General features: G+C 26.5%; 4 protein-coding genes across 4 annotated transcripts; 1 reads left to right on the top strand and 3 right to left on the bottom strand.

Moving 5' to 3' along the window:
* Nucleotides 1–519: 519 nt before the first annotated feature.
* Nucleotides 520–3596, bottom strand: LOC130980111 (bifunctional pinoresinol-lariciresinol reductase-like). The gene is made up of 4 exons (XM_057903755.1): nucleotides 3165–3596; nucleotides 1967–2207; nucleotides 1025–1228; nucleotides 520–922 (listed from the first exon to the last, which is right to left on the bottom strand). Exons 1-4 carry the CDS (start codon nucleotides 3510–3512, stop codon nucleotides 759–761), a joined length of 957 nt encoding a protein of 318 aa, XP_057759738.1. The 5' UTR covers nucleotides 3513–3596; the 3' UTR covers nucleotides 520–758.
* Nucleotides 3597–5615: 2019 nt separating this feature from the next.
* On the bottom strand, nucleotides 5616–8458 carry LOC130980112 (bifunctional pinoresinol-lariciresinol reductase-like). Its single transcript, XM_057903756.1, has 4 exons — nucleotides 8017–8458; nucleotides 6499–6739; nucleotides 6209–6412; nucleotides 5616–6119 (listed from the first exon to the last, which is right to left on the bottom strand). Exons 1-4 carry the CDS (start codon nucleotides 8344–8346, stop codon nucleotides 5956–5958), a joined length of 939 nt encoding a protein of 312 aa, XP_057759739.1. The 5' UTR covers nucleotides 8347–8458; the 3' UTR covers nucleotides 5616–5955.
* A 2224-nt stretch (nucleotides 8459–10682) lies between these two features.
* LOC130981883 (isoflavone reductase homolog) lies at nucleotides 10683–14838 on the top strand. Its single transcript, XM_057905624.1, has 4 exons — nucleotides 10683–11094; nucleotides 12429–12669; nucleotides 13445–13648; nucleotides 14484–14838. Exons 1-4 carry the CDS (start codon nucleotides 10768–10770, stop codon nucleotides 14645–14647), a joined length of 936 nt encoding a protein of 311 aa, XP_057761607.1. The 5' UTR covers nucleotides 10683–10767; the 3' UTR covers nucleotides 14648–14838.
* Nucleotides 14839–15035: 197 nt separating this feature from the next.
* On the bottom strand, nucleotides 15036–19230 carry LOC130981884 (myb family transcription factor PHL11). The gene is made up of 6 exons (XM_057905626.1): nucleotides 18593–19230; nucleotides 17614–17690; nucleotides 16639–16699; nucleotides 16403–16475; nucleotides 16207–16276; nucleotides 15036–15728 (listed from the first exon to the last, which is right to left on the bottom strand). The coding sequence occupies exons 1-6, from the start codon at nucleotides 18744–18746 to the stop codon at nucleotides 15318–15320; spliced, it is 846 nt and encodes a 281-aa protein (XP_057761609.1). The 5' UTR covers nucleotides 18747–19230; the 3' UTR covers nucleotides 15036–15317.
* Between the last annotated feature and the right edge of the window lie 1574 nt (nucleotides 19231–20804).

Here is a 20804-nt window from a genome sequence, read left to right as displayed (position 1 = left end):
TACTACAATAAAAAATATATATTTTATAGAACTAGACACTTATCTAAGCCAATAAAATAGGGTAAAACACATCATTAAATTAAATACCAATCGATATTACATAAAAATCTCAAAATTAGCACATGTCCTCGTGCATATATTTATATAAATCCAATTGGCTAAATTCAAATTATACATTATAATACTAAATCGAATCAATATGATTTGAATTAGTAAAAAATAATGTAAATTAAAATTAATCTGTTTCATTAATTAAAATAATTAAAGTACTATATTTATATTTTATTATTTTAATTATTTTTTAAATTATATATTATATCAATATAATTAATTATTTTATAATGTATAACTATTTATTATTTTTTATTCTGAATAAATATGTAATAGATAAATGAAACAAGTAATTTCAATTTACATTATTTTTTACTAATTTAAATTATATTGATTCGATTTATATAGATATATGCACAAAAATATGCATATAACGTTTTTAGTTTTGAGACTTTTATATAATATTGATTGATGTTTGGTTTAATGATGTATTTTATTCCAATAAAATATGATCATTTTAAAAGCATCATACGTTTGATCCTCTTTGGCCTTCCTTTCATTAGCCATGGAAGATATAAAATATTACAAGTATATATGCCACTTTGTTCTTGCTTAGCTTAAAGACATACATGACACACATTTATTAATTATTTAATTTGTTACTAATTAAATTCAAATACATATTCATCCCATACCAAACCCTTATTCTATAAGTAACGTTTCATGTATTCATGAACAGTAGTGTACTTCACTTCAGGATAGAGTTCACAAGCTTCAACTCCACCATCTCCTATCTCAAAATTTGCAAGACACCCTTCAATGCAAACATGGTAGTAATGTACCATTGCCACTTGTTCTGCATATGATTTTCCTGCATGTTTCAAAATTAATAATGTAATTAACAACCTTGAGTTCCTTTTCTATTGTTATTTTCACTATTATTACTATATATATGTGTATCTAACATTCTCACCTTTCATTGAACTCAAAAATTGCTCAGCAGAAATTGAAGATTTCTTCAACTCTTTCCCAATCAACTTCTCCCAAGTTTGTACAATTTCTAACGGCGATAATATGTTTTTAGGTGGCCTTATATAAACTGTTTTGTTCAAAGTTCTAGGATCATCTATTGTCTTAATAGTATACTTGGCTATGTCATCTTCATCCACTGTAATAGCTGTCAAATTTGAGAGACATAATATTTTATTAATTATATAATTAATCAAATGGTATATGCTACTTAATTAGACATATGTATGTTCAACTAACTTCAACAATAATAAATTCAACTAAATTTTGTATGTCCAAGATGCATGACAATAACATGAATCATGAAATTTCATAAATGATAGGGTTAATCAATTTTTGTATCTGTAAAATTGTAATTTTTAATTATTTTGGTTTATATAATTTTTTTTCATAAATATTTGAGTTTAATTTAATCCTTTACGTTAGGAAAGAAAGCTTGAAAGTAATTAAATTATAATATATCTCATTTTATCACATTATTATTTACTATTTAGCATGATTCTGAAAACTAAATCGAATTGGTCGATTCAATTCGGTTAATTGAAAATCGACCATCAATTAGATTCAAAATAAAAATTTATTGTTAATAAACTAGTTAAAAATCGAAAAAATAGTTAGAAAACAGTTGATGGATCAAATCAGTATAATTTTTTAATGATTAATTGCTTTAAAAATAAATAACAAAAAATTTAATATTTTAAAAATTATATATTTTATATAAATATATTATTTTATTATAATCAATTTAATGTCAGTTGAAGCTTTAAATCTCTAATTTCATTAGTTTAATGATCGATTCAATTTTCAAAATCTGGTTATTTAGTAACAGTAAAAATTCAATTATATTACTTTTATATATATATAAGTAAATGCATAGTTTAGTTACCCTTGACGTTGCCGTCTCCATAGAAGACCACAGAATCCCTTGAAGGCATGATAACGCCAAGTTGGCAAAGACCACCAAGAAAGTAACCAGCAAAACAATTAGCAGAAATATAGGTATGTGGTATCTTTGCTTCTTCTATGGCTTTTCTCACCACCATTTTGTCATCAAATGTTACTCTTCCTGGCTCCAAAGCATGTTCCATTCTTGCTGGGTCCATCCCAAACTCAGAAGGCAAAAATCTCTATTATACATAAGTAACATTTTTACAATTAAATTAATTAAACATTAGTTTTACAAAATTTAATGATTGTTACATGCAGTAATTAAAAGGATCAAACTATAAAAAATGCACAAATTTATGTAAATGAAATATAAATAAATATACTAAAATATAATTATAGTTTATATAAATGATAAAATGTCATCTAAATTTAAAATACCATATCAATCAAATTCTTATAATATTATCAAAGTACAAATTCAAAAATCAAATAACAAAAAAAATTCAAATATAAAATACCAACATTAAAATTTGTCATCAATCATTAAAATGCATAAAAACTTAGGATAAATTTGTTATTGAACTCATCAAGACATTAATAAGAAACAAAAAAATTAATTGAATTAACTAAACCAACAACAAATATTCAATTATTTACTCATCAAGATTTTCATTATAATTTTAACAAAGTTGTCAACACAAAAATTTATCTTAATTAACAAAAAATATTTATCTGTATAAATGTATCTTAATTTTAAACTTAAAAATATATTATGTATCTTTTAAAAAAAATAGATGCATTATATTAATTTTAAAGATAAATATAATTTATAATAAAAAATAAATAAATGAATTTTTTATAAATAAGGAAAAAAAAAAGACTTTCTATTGGGCTTTAATAGCTTTTGACCCAAATAGCAAATAAAAGGAACAACCCTAGTAAAGTAGTGCTCCTCAAATAAGAGGCGCCCTTGTTCAACGCGTGTTTTACTGTTTTCTATAATAAGTGTTTTCATATAAATATTTTTTCTAGTATTATTAATACTTTATAGATAAGCCAATAAGTTATAGCTTAAATGATATAGTTTTTCTATACTTACTTAAATCGTACTTAAGTCGCGAGTTCGAGTACCTTATCTTTGGTAACAAAAAAATAAAAAAAAGGTTTATACATAAAAATGAAATTGAATGGTATACCTTGATATTTCCGGCTTCCCTGATAGCATGAACGAGCTTAAGTTGTAAGAGAATTTGATGGCTGCGGATATGAACACCAGAAATGGCGGAAATGACAACATCAACAAGCTTGACAGCATTGACAAGGGATTGATGATCATGAAAGGAAGCTGTTACAAGGTTAGCACCTTGTTCCTTGAATGACAATAGAAGCTGAACTTTCTCAATATCAACACCAATCTCTGGTCTATAAAGAACATATGTTTCATGCCCTTCATCTAAACTTGCCTTCACCAACCTTTTTCCTATGTACCCTGTTCCCCCAACAATAAGCACCTTGCTCTTCAACATCCTCTCTCTCTCTCTCATTCTCTCAAATATCTTGTTTTTTTAGTTTTATGGTATACAATGAATATGTGGTTGATGGGCCCTTATTATACAGTAACATGCTAATAAGGCCTGCCATTTATGTCTTGGAGACTTGGAGTGTACATATAGATTATTTATTATATATATTATATAAGGTGAGTTCTATGGTGTCTTTGTTATAGTGTCTAAATTGTCTAATTTTTTTTTTAAAATAAAAAATAAAATATTTAAAATAAAAAATAAATCATATAAAATTTATTAAATATTATTTATTTACCTTTTTTAATAACTTAAGTACAAAATGATAAGCACTGTAGCATTTACCATTATATAATATAGCTTTGAGATATCCACAAATCAATGTTAACTTTGTCATCCAAGTAAACCACTTCCTTAGTTCAAGTGTTGTATACTTGTATAGTTTGTACCACTTGAAAGAAAAGTTAAATATTTATAGAATACAAAATCATTATGTGTCCAAAAAAATTAATTATCAAATCAGCGTATTTCTATATAATTAAATATATATCATTTATTTTATTTTTAATATATTTTTATATCTTAATATATATTTTATACTGATAACTAATTTTGATAAACAATTTTAATATATATTTAATATAATTATTATAAAATAATAGTCTAACCCAATTCTAAAAAATTTTGTTATTATAGACTTTAATTTTAATAAATTTTAATTTTTTAATTTTTAATAAATTTTAATTACTAAATTAATTTTAGTAATATTTTTTGTTTTTTATTAAATAACTTGAAAGTACTTACAAATAAATAAAAATATTATTATATATTAAAATTAATTATTATATATTTATATATATATATTATTTAATTTATTTTTACTGTATTTTATATTTTAATATATATTTTATATTAATAATTAATTTTAATGGTTGATTTTAATATACATCACAAATGAATAACGTTACTTTGTCATTCAAAGTAAACCCGGCCCTTTGCTTAAGTATTTTAGTTTGTAGCAGTGGAAAGAAAAGTAAAATTATTTACCGAATAATAATCAAATCGGTCATAATTTTTTTTATTAAATTTTAATTTTTAATATATTTTAATTAGTGAATTAGTTTTTTTTTGTCGGTAGGCAAATTAGCCTTTGTATCAAACTTTTTGTCTACGACTCCACGTAGCTAGGCAGAAGCATTAATTTAAAAGTTTTAAAATATTATTGAAAACTTTTATATGTTTTTTATTTAACAACTATGAAAACTAATTTATCTAACTTTTTTGATAAATATAAAACATCGAGAGATTAATTTGTGTAACAAAATAATATATATAGTGTATATATTTATTCTTATTTCATTCATGGAACCGCGATTTTTTTTTATCGATCATTAGAGGCACGATCTATGTTATTTAAATTCCGCACCTTATTATTATTTTTTAAAATATTTTTGATATCTTTTAATTTAATAAATTAAAAATTAATTTGTCATAAATTTAAATTTTTATTTAAATATTTAAATTTTTTATATTTATTTAAACAAATGAATAAATTAATTATAAAACTCATTCAAATTGGTCAAATTTCGCACCCTATTATTAAAAATGGAGCAATATGCAGAAGCAGCTTAATTCTAGAAAGAAGATATCTTTTTATTATTCCGTAAATAATTTTAGTGTGAAAGGGTATATTATTGCATTGGTCAAATTTCGCACCCTATTATTATTAAAAAGGGTACATTATTGCATTGATGTAATGTAGCACCTAATTGAAGTGAACCTTTCACGAAGAATAGAGTGCATTGATCATGGGTGGCTCCCTCCCAGGAACAGAAGTCTTATTAGTGTCATCTACTTCTTTAAGTATTTAATTAAATAACAAATTTAAAAACTTTTATTAATAATAATCTTAATACATAACACTATTGTTTTGTTGATCACATCTACTTCTTTGCAATGGCAAGAAGTATTATGTAAATACATTCAAAAGTGTAATTTTTTTTATGAATTTAATTTTAATATATTAATCGTATATAAAATTTTACACAATTATATAATTATATTATTTTTTTAAATAATTATTATTAAAAATACTTATTTTTATTAATGTAATATTATGTCATTATATGTACGTATAAAATTATTTTACTTCTTTTATTATAAAAGTACTTAACACAATTTTTAACCAAGTTCAACTTCAAATCCAATGAAGCAACAGGTTGACAATGAAACTAAACGAATCGTTAACTGAATGAACCATAACCAACTTAATTAACTTGCTAAATACTTAACGGTGGAAACTCAGGTACAGCCGCAAGCAACTTCACGTGAAGTTGATAACTAAGAGTTATTAGATGATTTGATTGATTTGACTAAATTTTGATCTAATAATTCTTAACTATCAACTTCACCTAAAGTATACTGCACCTGAATTTTCACCGTATTTTAACACATCCACAATACTTTATAGAAAGCGTTTCAAGTATTCATGTGCAGTAGTGTAGTTGATTTCAGGATAAAGTTGAGAAGCTTCAACCCCATCTTCTCCTATCTCAAAATTTGTTAGACAACCTTCAAAGCAAACATGATAATAATGCACCATTCCACTTTGCACTTCATATGGTTTCCCTGTTTTCACATTCAAAACATTTTTCAGCCAACTACTATCTAGAGATCACAATAATAATTGTTTGTAAGTTGTTGATTGATCTCATTACCTTTCATGGAACTTAAAAACTCTTGTACAGAAATTGAAGATTTCTGCAGTTCTTTTCCAATTAGCTTCTCCCAAATTTGGACAACTTCTCTTTGGGATAAAATGTTTTTCGGTGGTCTTATGTATACTGTCTTGTTAAGTGTTCTTGAATCATCTATTGTTTTGATAGTATACATAGCTATATCATCTTCATCTACATAAATTCCTGTTCAATTTAAAAATAATCAGTTATAAAATAATAGAAGGGGATAAATAATTTGGTATTATACTATTAGTTAGTTACCCACTTACCCTTGACATTGCCATCTCCGTACAAGACTACAGAGTCAACATAAGGGGTAATTTGGGCAAATTGACATAGGCCACCAAGAAAGTAACCAGCAAAACCGTTAGCAGAAATATAGGTATATGGTATGTTGGCCTCTTCTATGGCTTTTCTCACTACCATTTTATCATCATATGTTGCTCTTCCTGACTCCAACGCATGCTTCATTCTTGCTGGGTCTGTCCCAAACTCAGAAGGCAAAAATCTCTGTATGTACAAAATCATTAGCACAAAAATTAGCTTTGCAAAATGTGATAAAATTAATGTTACAATATATAATAGATAGGCCATATAATCATATTGGAATACTAAGAGGAGCTCTTGACTACTAAAAAGATTTTGAAAAAAAATGAAGTAAAAGAATATAAGATGAGAAAATGTTATATCCAATTTAAAATATTAGAGTGTTAAGTTAGTTGATTTCTTATTTTATAAATTCTTTATTTTTTGTTTTTTTTATGGGAGACTAATTTTTCGAATGACACTCCTGTGAGAGAAGATATTGGAGCTCACCCAGCAAAAAGAACTTGCACCTCATGTTTAGACTCAAATTATATTAATTTCAGGTAAGTTTCGAAACACCTATTTTGTAATCCACAATATTTTAGATTTTAATCAATATATATGTAAAAAATGCTCAAATTTATTAAAGAATATCAAAATAACTCAAGAATAGAGTATTGAAGAGAAAAAATTTACAATCATGTTCTCATGATTACTTGAGAGAGAAGTTACAGATAAATGAAATGATTGATCAACAACCATCACTGATCACACATTTCATGTATATATATATATAGTATCTTTTAATTCGATAGGATAAAGATTAATTGGGAGTAGTGCTAGGGAGTCAATGACCTAAGCATACAATGTGTATAATGGGCTAAATTTTTTGTCTATGAATAAAATGAACATCACCTATACTATCTAGAATAACCATCCGGATAAACATCTCATGTCATAAAACCACTCATCCTAAAAACTTAAGATGATTTTAAAGTTTAACAAGGATCGAACTCTTGACCTTTTAGATCTAGAACTCTAATACCATATCATGAACCTACTCATCCCAAAAGAGTAACCTGATAGGACAATGTAACACTAATGGTCATATCTCTAATACTTCATAAACCTCCATTGTACACATTATACGCTTAAGCCATTGGCTCCCTATACTTTCCCATTAATTTGTCATGATTCTGAACTTCGTTTGAGAGGTTGTATCCACAATAAAAGATTTAAACTTCCAATACTTAAACGAATGAATGAACTAACTATTCGACCAATATATACTCTATACAGAGTTACTTATCACCTCAACCAACCAAATAACTCTCCATTCTACACGTGTACAGTTAGTTACAAATTACAAACTATGCAAAAAAAAGGTAAAAACATTTAGGCAACTAAGCTTGGTAACAAAAGGTTTAGTGATAGTTTTATACTATAAACCAATTATGATTCAAATATAAGATTAGTATTACCTTGATATTCCCGGCCTCTTTGATAGCATCAACAAGTTTGAGCTGTTGGAGTATATGGTGGCCGCGGAAGGGAACACTGGCTACGGCGGAAATCACCACATCAACTTGCTTCACGGCGTTGACAAGGCTTTGATGATCATCAAGGGAAGCTCTGAGAAGCTTAGCACCTTGCTCCTTAAATGAAAATAGAAGCTGAAGCTTATCAATGTCAAGACCAATGTCTGGCCTTTGAAGAACATAAGTTTCATGTCCCAAACCTAAACTTGCCTTCACCAATTTCTTTCCTATGTACCCTGTTCCTCCAATAATAAGCACCTTGCTCTTCTCCATCTCTTTAATTTCTCTCTCTCTTTGCTATGTCCTTATATTAGATAGGCTCTAATTAAATTCCAATATTCATGTTATCTCTTCACAGAACTACAGAAGTCAACTTAAGTGCATATTTTGACTCTTCCAAATAAACAAAGTGCATATTTTGAATAAGAAGACCACTTTCATAAAAATACTAAAAATATCTTTTTTTATATAAAAATATTTATATATATTATAATATTATTGGATATTTTTATTAAATTAATTAATAATTTATTTTTTAATAAATTAGAACAAAATCAGTTTATTATAGCAATAATAATAAATTCAATTGTGGAGTCACAAAAAAAATCCAATTATTTACACTATAATTATTAGACCTGATTTGATCCGACTGATTTACACAATCTAAATCGAATCATGTTTAAATTTTTTTATAAAAGACAAATATATCTCTAATTTTTGTTTAAAAAAACTAAAAAAAATAATTCAGTGAGTTATGTAAATTGGTCGGTTCGTCTGGATCTGATAACAATTAAATTTATTATTATTGTTATAAAAAAATCAATTTTATTCTAGTTTGTTAAAAAATTAAAAAATAACCACTTTATTAATATGTATAATAATGCGACATATAAGTATTTTTATAAAAGGAAAAGTATGAGGAGCCAATGAAATATTTATACAATGTGTACAATGGATGTTTATGGAGTATTAGAGATATAATCATTAGTGTTATATTTTTTCATCAGCTGAAGTTTTTGGGATGAGTGGTATCATGACATGGTATTAAAGCGCTAGATCCGAAAAGTGATGAACCCAAAAATTAAACTAATTTTTCGAGAAGATGTTTATTATCCCTTGTATTCGAATGGTATAAATAGTCCATTATCTTCCTAGCGAAATTCTTTTATAAAAAGACGTTTTACCTGTTTTTATGAAAGCAATAATATGAATAATAATCATCACAAACGTAGTTTTCGTCGTACTCAAGTCTTCCTTCATAAATCAAATGCTACCTACTCAAGTTTGACAAATGTTGAGTCTTGAAGTCTAACCTTTCCTAATTAGAGAAAAGAGTCCAACAAAACTAAACCTACCAATAAATTCATCACAAATTGCTATACCCTAAACCTATGATTTAATGATTAATTAATGAATTATTGAACCCAACGGTGGGGTAAAATTTCAAAGTCATTGATTTGAAGATAAGGTGGTGTTCAAAGGTTTGAATTTAGAGAATAAAGTATGATCTATCACCATTTATTTTATAAGTAGGACAAAAAAAAAATATGAAAAAAAAATATTTAATAATGAAAGATCTCACTTTATTAAAAATCTAAAATTTAAAAGATTCAAATTCCAAGGGTTTATATATGCTTGTTAGTCATTTCTTTTACTTTATCTTTCTTAATTTAGATTTTTTGATGTTTTGAAATATCCATTTTTGGATGCTCTTTTTATTAGTGAGATTTTTTATGTCTTTCTAGTATTAGAATTTATATGTTTGAAATATGGAAACTTTTTTGAAAAACACACATTTTACTATATTTTTTGAATTCATATGTTTCTCCTCGTTTTATTCTGCACTTTTAATTAAAATGTGAATCAGAAAAAAAATGCAACAACAGTAAAAGGAAAGAAAAAAAAAAAGAAAAAGAATATTAATTTTTTTGGTTGTATCTCCTTTTTGCAATTTTTGAACGCATAATTAAATATTTAGTTTAACAATGGATTATTCATTTAATATCAAACTAACTACAACTAATTCTCTTATTAATTACATAGAACTAGTACTTCTGATTAATTAAGAGACCACATGAAACAGAAGGGGTTCCACAAATTGTTCATATTTGACTAGTACACACCACGTTTAAGTTTAAATTTATTCAAACCATATATAGTATTGGAAGCATTTCAAGTGCACCGAGAGTACTGATGTACCAGTTGTTTTAACCGTTAATCTGAATTATAAAAAATATATATAATATATATTAATTAAAATCAACGGTTAAAATAACTGGTGCACCGGTGCTCCCTAGTGCACTTGAAATGTTTCCGTTAGTATTAGTATAGGTCTATTAACCAACCTTAAATTCTCTGTTTTGTCAAACCTTACATACACTGTTCTCAATTTTTAATTACTTTCTCTTTCCATTTGGTTAGCCAGCAACTTTATTTACTGTTCAGTTGTTTAATGAGTAACTTGCACTTCAAATTAAACAACACATCCTAGCCATGTGCTTTGATTTTTAGGTGAACAAAATCAAATTGAATAAAAAAATGATCATAGACTACTATTCCCACTAGCCACCTCACATTTACACACATATATATATAGTTGAAGGTTGATGAGTTATAAGAACAACAAAGTCTTAATTATTGTACATAGTTTGAATTTTGATTTATTAATTAAGGAAGAAGGTAATTATTATAGGGATGAAGAGCAAGGTTCTAGTGGTTGGGGGAACAGGGTATCTTGGGAAGAGGATGGTTAAGGCATGCTTAGAAGAAGGGCATGAAACATATGTTATTCAAAGGGCAGAGATAGGGCTTGATGTTGAGAAGCTACAGATTCTTCAGTCCTTCAAGCGGCAAGGCGCTCGCCTCGTTCCGGCTTCCTTCTCCGACCACCGGAGCCTCGTCGACGCCGTCAAGATGGTGGATGTTGTCATTTGTACCATGTCCGGAGTTCATTTTAGGTCTCATAACTTGTTGGTCCAACTCAAACTTGTTGAGGCCATCAAGGAAGCTGGAAATGTTAAGGTATATATATATATATATGTATAAGTTTTTATGAAATTATTTATTTTAAATATTTACGTTATTAGATAGAAATATATGAATAATTATATATTTAATATTATTTAAATAATTTATTTAATGATCTAATTTAAAAAAAATATTTTTGTGAATTAAAATTCTAAAAATAAAGATACAAAAATGTCATACGTATATAATTATCAAAGATATAATTATTTTTTATATTAATTTAAATTTTAAAAAAAATAGTTTCATGATACAATATTAGAATTTTTATAACAAAAAAAATTTAGAGTTTAACTTGTATTGATCCTTAAAAAAAATCAGTATGAGACATTGATTTTAGGAGAAGTGTAAATAACAAAAATATTTTCTAATTTTAAATTAAAAACAATACCATTCCGGAATCTTCCTCTTTTGAACTACTCCATTGATTAAAGGGGTTATAATAATAAATCAACAACTCTTGTTCATATATATATATATATATATATATATATATATATATATATATATATATATATATTAACTAGCTGGTAAGTTGTTAATGTAGCATTTTAATGGTAATAATGGTAAAAATGTTATTAGATGAACTGTGCTAGGTGTATAGTAAAATCTGTTATTATTAGTATATAATATATTAAAATATTAAATATAAATTAAAAATAAATTAAACTATATATGTATATTTATACATAAATATATAAAATTAATTTTAATGTATAAATAGTATTTCATTTATTCGATATATTAAGAATAAACTATCATGCAATTTTATTTATACATAAAAATTCAGATAAAACTAATAAATGTATTTATTAATGAAATTAATATTCGAATATATTTGGTACGTACTTAATTTTGTTATACAAAAATTATTTTTTGTAGGTACAAAATTATTTTTTTTATTCATAAATAAATTTGTCAGAATTTTTATAAGTAGAAATAATAATAGATATTTGATATATAAAATTCATGTACTTTTACAAAATAGTTTTAAGTTTTCAAAATAAATAATTTTATAAAAATTGAAATTTGAAAAAATTTTCAAATAAATTGGAGTTGGTAAGAATATCATGCAGATAGGAGGAGCTAGGAAGCTAGTTAGTTGCAACCTAAACTATTAACTAAAATAATAGCTAGTACATAATTATTCAATTTTTTTACATCATCATGATTATTACTAATGGACATATTTTCATAATTAAGTAATTAATAGCTTCAGAAGTTATTAAACTTCACGTCAAAGAGTTACTGGTAATTAAACTACTACTTTCATAACTAGTTAAGTCTTATAAGTCACATTCAAATAATCCTAACAACTCTTCTTGTTGTAGCGTTTCTTGCCTTCAGAATTTGGGATGGACCCAGCACTAATGGGACATGCAATGGAGCCAGGAAGAGTGACATTTGATGAGAAAATGAAAGTAAGAAAAGCAATTGAAGATGCCAACATTCCTTACACTTACGTCTCTGCTAATTGTTTTGCTGCTTATTTTGCTGGCAACCTCTCTCAAATGGGTACCCTTCTTCCTCCTACAGACAAGGTCCTTATCTATGGCAATGGCAATGTCAAAGGTATAATTAATAATATTTATACTCAATTTTAAGAAATTTACAGGAATAGCGACAGACTTTTTTTTAATTGGTTACTAAATCCTTATTTAACGGCGATTTAGCGACTGATTTTTGTGGTCGCTAAAATAAAAAATAATTACTAATTTCAGTCGCTAACTGTTAGTAACCGATTTTAGCAAGTAATTTTTAAGCAAAATTACCAAATCATTATTAAATGATAGTGATGACTAAATCGGTAGCTATTTTTTTTTTTTTGTAATGATCTATCTATTATATATAACGAAAATTAATGTATAATTTTTTTTCTTAAAATAAATATTTTATCATATATAAATCATAAAAAGATCATTTATTATGATTACATACATCTAATTTACAAACATTATTATTACCTATATTAGTATAATAATTAATATGTACATAAACTACATTTGACTTTATTTGCATGATGATATACACCTACTACCCCTGCATCAAACTCACTAAGAAAGTTTGGTGAGTGCATTTATAATCACATAAAATAATAATCAAGCTAATAATAATTGTACAAGTCATCTAATCATATATATTCCAATACAAACATTTGATTTGATATATATGAGACAAAACTTTATTGTTGTTCTCATGATAGAGTGTAAAAGGTAAAGTTTCACATCAATTAAAAATGAATTAAGTGAAATGTATATAATATAAATATTTTATATTATTAATCTATTATCTTTTAGTTTTGAGTCAAGATATGGTGTCCCATCTTATATTATTATGTTTGGTGCAGTTGTATATGTGGATGAAGATGATGTTGCCAGGTACACAATCAAGACAATTGATGATCCTAGAACCTTGAACAAGACACTGTACCTAAGGCCACCTGAAAACATTCTCACACAGAGAGAACTCATACACAAATGGGAAACACTTTTAGGGAAGCAGCTAGAAAAATCCACCATTCCTGAACAAGACTTTCTTTCTCCCATCAGAGGTAATATATAATAAATAATTAAAGTTACAACCAAGCATACAAACTATATATAACTAGTATTTTTTTTTAAAGTAAACTTTCAACCTCTTCCAAATAAATTTAAAAGTTTGGATAAAGTAGTTTTTCATCGTTTAAAATATGGATAAATTTATCTATTATTATTCGCTTATATGTCAGGTAAGTTTAAGTTTGTTGACTAAAGATTTAAAGAGATTTTTAAAATTGTCCCATGCATTAAAATCGCTTCTGAAATTTTAATCGCATAAAAAAAATTTTGAAATTGGTTAATGTCCTATGTTAACTCTTGACTTATTTTTTGTTAACGGCTTGCTAATATAACTTGATGACATGAACTATTAACATTGGCTAATTTTAAGGATATTTTTTTATATAATTAGAATCTCATGCACGATTTTAGTGTACGAGACTAATTTTAATCAAATTTATTTTTTAGCATCACAGTAAAAAAAATAGACAATGTTAGTTTAATTTTACTATTTTAGTAAACTAGTATATTTATATATTTTGGATGATACTATAGTCTATTGTACCTTTTAACGAAGAGTGACTATTATTCTTTTTAGAATAACAAAATTCTATAAAAAATTTTTGCCATAGACAGTGCACATATTCTTTATAAATCTAGGCAAATTTTTTATTCTTTATCTAATTCTGCTCCTCAAAAACAATCCCATATATTTTTGTATGAAGAAATAAATTAGGATTTTTTAAATATATAAGTTGCATACAAGTAACCAAAAATACATAGGAGTATAGGACCAGTTTTTATTTAAATAATTCATACCAATATATAATCGATTTTGTATGAATTCAGATTTGGACTATGCACAACAAGTGGGAATTGGGCATTTCTATCATATTTTCTATGAAGGGTGTTTGACAAACTTTGAAATAGGAGATAAAGGAGAAGAAGCTTCAGAGCTTTATCCAGAGGTGAATTACACACGCATGGATGAATACCTAAAAATCTATCTCTGATAATGATGATGTCAAACACCTTTGCCTTTTCATCACTTTTTATATCCATTCCTTGTATAATAAAACACAATTGAATTCAATTCAATTATTGACCATGCATAGTTGTAATTTGCTTCTATTAGTTGAAGGTTTTGTAACCATGTTTGCTTTTAATTGTGAAATTGTTTAATTTTTTTCCCCTTTTATTTGAACTCATCAACCATGAATCCACGTGCTTAAAATTTTACTTAAGAATCTTTCACTGATTAATAAGTTGTTGTATAGGAATTCGAAATTTCCAACACTTACTTAAAGTAGCTAACAAATAATTGAACATTCGATTTACTCAAATTATATTATAGTTGTAGAGTAAAATGTATGTAAAGTCTTAAATTGTCATTTTAATTACAATTGTGAGCACAATATCATTACTCTAGTGTCTTTTATAATTTAAAATAATGAAAACAATAAAAACAAAGTTAATCAAAAGAGTATATATTGGTATATGTATTTTGATGTGTCTTCCAAATTCTTACTGCCACAAAAACATGAGCAGCCTGTGATTTGAAAACAAGGTTAGACAATAACTTTTGTTCATAACAGACAAAGATATCAGATAAACTTTATTCCTAATATGTAACCTTAGTTAAACAATATAAAAGAAAAAAAAATATATGATAGTTTAAAATGATCATAGCCTATATGAAAGCATTTTGGCTTCAATTTCAGATCCACCACCACCTGCAGATACAAGATCATAGCTACTTTTGCTGTTTAAGTCAAACTGAATTAAACCCTCTTCAATCTTAGGCTTTTGATCAATATTTTCTTCTTTTCTTATTACTTCATGGTAATTATAGAAATCTGAACCATGGACTTTACTATAAAAATCATTCATGTCTAATATACTTTGTTTGCTATTTTTGTTGTTCATGTTTTCCATGAAATCAGACAAGGCAGAGTTGAATTCGGTCAATTGAGCTCTTGATGCTTTTAGATTATTGCCTGAACCTTCCCTGGAAAGTGTCTTTTGAGCTTTCTCTAACACAGCTTGCAAATATTTTCCCTGAGCCTCTATTCTCATCTGCAATTTCTTCTGTACCTATTGGTAATGAAGCTTGTTTTATTTTTATTTTTCATTTTTTTCAGTTAAACTATGCCAAATCATGAATTTTTTATTTTTAATATTGGAGTAGTAATTGTGTTTTTTTAAAATATGAACTGTTCGAGTATTATTCTCAAACGTGAAGTCGTTTAATTAGAGAAGTAGAAATCGGACCGTCCGATTTATTAGAGATACAAAAATCGGACCGTCCGATTTTTAGAGGTACACAAATTGGACCGTCCGATTTGTGTTAAAAAAATTAAAAAATTTGAGGTACAGAAATCGAACCCTCCGATTTGTGTACTTTTCACAATTTAAAAAAAACACTAAAAATTACAATATTAAAGTATATCATTACTTTTACTTTCATAACAAAAAAAATAGCTATTTTTTTTCAAGATTTGATAAAAATACCAAAAATAAAATATAAAAATACCAAATGTATTATTATCTGAATGTTATAAATGATAAATACCTCTAGCTGTTCTTCTAGTCTCTTTTGGACTTCAATTTGATGTCTAAGTGCCTCTGCTATTGGGATTTCTCTATTTTGTTCAAAAATTAAGATGTTAATTATGGTAGATAAAATATTTAATAATAACTAGATAATGAAAAGCATGATGATGTATATAATTAAAGAAGTGACATTAATTCTTAAAACATTAACATACCCTCTTTCATTATCACCTCTGAAACTAGTGCTAAACTCTGAAGAGCTATTGCTGAAATTCACATATGAATATCCTAAAAGGAAAAAAACAAAATAAAGATTATAAAAACCTTCAATCTTTGAACAAGGTAAATAAAATGGTAACATTGTCAATCTCTATGGTTGAAGCTGGTCCAATTAGGAATATACTTAATTAAAAATAAATAAATAAATAAATAAAATTTATAATTAACTTACTATTGTTCTCTTTGTGATGTTCTTCATTTTGTTTTTTAGCTTGTTGTCCAAGTCTATACTTCTGAAAAAAATTAAAAATAAAATAAAAAACCATGTTATGCCTCCAAATGGCAATTATTAGAGGATGGATAGGATAAAAAACAAGAAGATGGAAGACAAAGTTGAAACAAGTTTGAGCAAAGATGGTAAATACAAAGTATAAAAAAAAAAAAAAAAATTAGCCCGGCACACAAAAGATTCCAAATTCTTGTTTCTTAACCAATCTGTGTTTTTTTTTTACCAAAGCTTAACCAATCTGTGTTACTGCTGAGAATACCGCTAAATGATACTAATGATAATATTAATGACTAATAATTCTACCCTAAGTTCACTTGTTAATCTGATCTACCTTTTAAAAATTTATTGAATTTGAGTAAACTACAAGATATACTCCAAAGTTTACATTTTTGCCAAAAAATACTAACAATAAATAAGTTTATAAAAGATTTAAAAACGTAACAAAAAAAATCAAATATTAAATATATATTCTAAAAAAAGACTTTAAATCTGATGTAATTTTTTGTAGTTATTGTAAAACAAAGATATTTTTGTTCTTAAAATTTGATAACTTTATGTTCAGTGATTTTTTTAAAAATTTTTATTATTGTGAATTTTCAAATTATTTTGAAAAATAAAAGAAAAATCTAAAGATCAAATTTTGTTTTAGATTTTTTTTGTGCATATTCTAAATATTTATTCAAATATTATTGTGAAAATTCGGATCAAAACATTTGCTAAATGCATAAGTTTTTTGTCACTTATAAAAGAATATAATATTTATTAGTTATTTTTATCGCATTTTCAAATCATTTCGGAATTGTTTTGTTGATAACATTCTTTACAGCATCTAAATTTTTCGGGTACCAAAATAATAATTAACCCATTAGATTTAGACATAATTTAATAATATATTCATATGGATAAAGTGAATATTACCTGTAAGTGGCTCTTCAAATGATACAATGTCAAGCCTTTCAAACCCATTATCCTCAGAACAGATTTGGGAGTTGCTTCTGAAATTAACATGCTTTATGTTATGTGAATCTTCTATGGATATCAATATTATAGAATTAATCCAATTTTATTTTTATTTTTTTAAAATGGAATGATGAACTTTTAGAGAGTGAAAACACAATTGAATTAGCCATGTAAGCAAGGAATCAAGTGTACCAAAAAAAAAAAAAAAAAACCACACAAGTCATGCATGAATCACTATTTAGAAAATAAAGCCAATTTTAAAATCATTTTTTCCCATGTCAATTTTCCACCAAAACTCCTCTTTCATTATCAACTTAGCATGATCAAGGAAAAAGAAAGAAGCAACCAAACACAATTGTGAAAGATGAGCTAGCACTACCAACAACAACTAGTAGTAGCAAGTAAAAATCATACTTATATAGTTTGCTTAAGAAGCGGTATGAAAAAAAGGATTTGACTCCATAAAAGTGAAAAAGGCCTATAAAACTAAATAAAAGAGATTATTATTGAGAAATTTCTTAGCATTTAGAAGAGAGATAAAAAATGAGACTAAGAGACAAAGACGAAAACACAGAAACTGAAAGTCTTAATCTTGAGTTTGGTATAAAGTAGAAAACAGATACTGAAATAAGAATGAAATTCTAATTTAATTTATACAAAGAGTAAAATTGTAATTAATTAATTGAGATGAGAGTATTTTAAGTATAAAATGTCATTAAAATTTTAGTCTCCATTCTAAAAAAGTTCAGTTTCTTATGTGTCCACCTTTTGAAAGTACTGAAATACTGAAATTTTAGATACAGAAACTGAAATTTTAATACTAATATCTAAACCAACAAATATAATATTGAGTCGCAATCTTTCGATCTTTGTTAGAGTGTCTCAAAACAAACGCTAAAATAAATTTGAATGAAAAAAGAAAGAAGGAAAAACATACTGTCCGGGCCACCAAGTTTGGTGACGGCATCCACAAAGCGATCATGAAGATCGGTTGTCCACCTCAACCTAGGCTTGGGCTCTCTCGTCATACTCATCACCACCCCATAACCACCTTCCCCTCCTCCAATTCCGCCACCATAACTACTTCCCATCACTATTCTCCTTCTTTCAACTCCACAATAAAAACAACAATCTTAATATATTTGTAATGAGTCCCTCTAGCTAGCTAGCTAGTTCTTTGGTTGCACAAGTTGAAGCCTTTAGCTTTATGCCGCAGCCAAACAGGTCCCAAAAGCCGAAAGTAACTAAAAAGCTTGGGAATTAAGGACCAAAAACAGAATCAACCGAGACCCTTTTAAAGGGAAGTGAATATGCTTGTAGTTGTAGGCCACAAGGTATATATATATAAACTTTATATTATATCTAACCTTCTCTTGAATCTGCAATTGATGATATATGCTAATGGAAAATGGCAGAATCTATCTATCTAATTCAAATGATCATAACCATATACAATAGCGTCTAATGCGGCATTTGATGAGTTTATAATAATGTAAAAAAATGAGACAATCCAAAACTAAATTATTGTAACAGAGGTGTTGTAGTGATAGAAATGAAATAAAATTGGAGAATTGAATGAGTGGTATTAATATAATGTGTATTAGGTGCGATACATGACACCTTGTTGTAGAAATTGGCGTCTAAATGAACATGTTAGAGGAAATCTCGCCGACGAATCCGAAGTAACATCGTGGCATCAACAATTTTCTATTGAACCTAAGCAACACTACCGTGTCCCACAAACTTGTACGCACCCTTCCTTCTTCCACCGTTGGATCCGATACCCATATCTGTTGCTTTTTGACGACGTGAAAAATCAGGTTTAGTTATATTTGTTGACTAGAAAATAAGCAAATTGATATTATATTTTCATAAATTAATTATTGATTGATGTTTTAATTGGTGTAATTCATTAAAATAAGAGAAAATGATAAATCGATTCTTGTTTTTTTTAGTTTGCAGATATTTAAGTTTTTAAAAATTTAAAAATATATTTAAATCTCTAACCTTTTTAAAATTTAGATACATCGATCCATGAGTCTAATTTGTCATATTTTAAAAATTCTCTCATGTATATATTTGTATCAATTAGGTCACTATAACAAAAGTCACGTTTAATTTTTTCGTTAAATCTTACAGATTCAAGTGAATATGAGGGATCGATATGTCCAAATTTAAAAAAAATAAAAAATTTAAATATATTTTGAATCTTTAAAAAATTAAATGTCTATAAATAAAAAAGTTAAAGACCTTTTATCTTTTTTTCTTAAAATAAATAATCAAAATGATGTACAAAAATATGGGTTATAAAAACGCATATTCTAAGTCCATATTTTTAAAATAAAAATATTATGTATTTATAAAAAATTAATCATTATATATATATTATTTAATTTATTTTTAATATATATTTTATATTAGTAGATAATTTAATAATTAATAGACACGAAAAATAATTAAATTAATTTGTATGATCCATTTAAAAAAAATCATTTTTTAAAACCATATGCGAATTTTTCAACGGTATATTTTTGTTGTATGATAAAGAAACTAAGTTGCTAAATGAATGTATGATGATCCAACGGTATATGAGTTGGGTCGCAAAATTTGGAAGCGTGGAGCGGAATGCAGGGGAGAAAGGTGGAGCCACGTGGATGCCAGCATGGAATATTCTGTTAGGCCCAAAGAAAGAAAAAGCCCAAAATTAGTTGAGAAGAGAGTCCAAGAGTGAGGGTCACCTCATACCCTTCACATGGATTGAGTTAAGGCGTGGGACCCACTTACATTAACACGTTTCGCTTCTTCCATTGGCAACTGACGCCAGAATATTCTCTTGACACATAATAAAAATGATAATTCAATTTTTATTTTATAACATTTTTCAATAGGAGAGAAAAAATAGTTTATTTTTTCACTTAGTGTCAAGAAGTTTTTATTTTTGTCTCGTAAATTGAAAATTTTTAAAATTTTAACACAAATGTTTTATTTTTACGGATCAAAAATGTTTATAAATTAGGGGATAAAAAAAGAATCAGTATATGTGGGAGTTATTGTTACAATGTTATGGCACTATGGCACTAGAATTGTTGAGTCCGTGGGAGTTCATGATCTTTCAGGATCTAATAAACACTTTGTTTCTTCTTCATAAT

The sequence above is a fragment of the Arachis stenosperma genome, chromosome 5 (genome assembly GCF_014773155.1).
Source record: "Arachis stenosperma cultivar V10309 chromosome 5, arast.V10309.gnm1.PFL2, whole genome shotgun sequence".
In the NCBI taxonomy this organism is placed as follows: Eukaryota; Viridiplantae; Streptophyta; class Magnoliopsida; order Fabales; family Fabaceae; genus Arachis; species Arachis stenosperma.
Note: the sequence above shows the minus strand (reverse complement) of the source record. Positions and strands in the feature narration are given on the sequence as shown.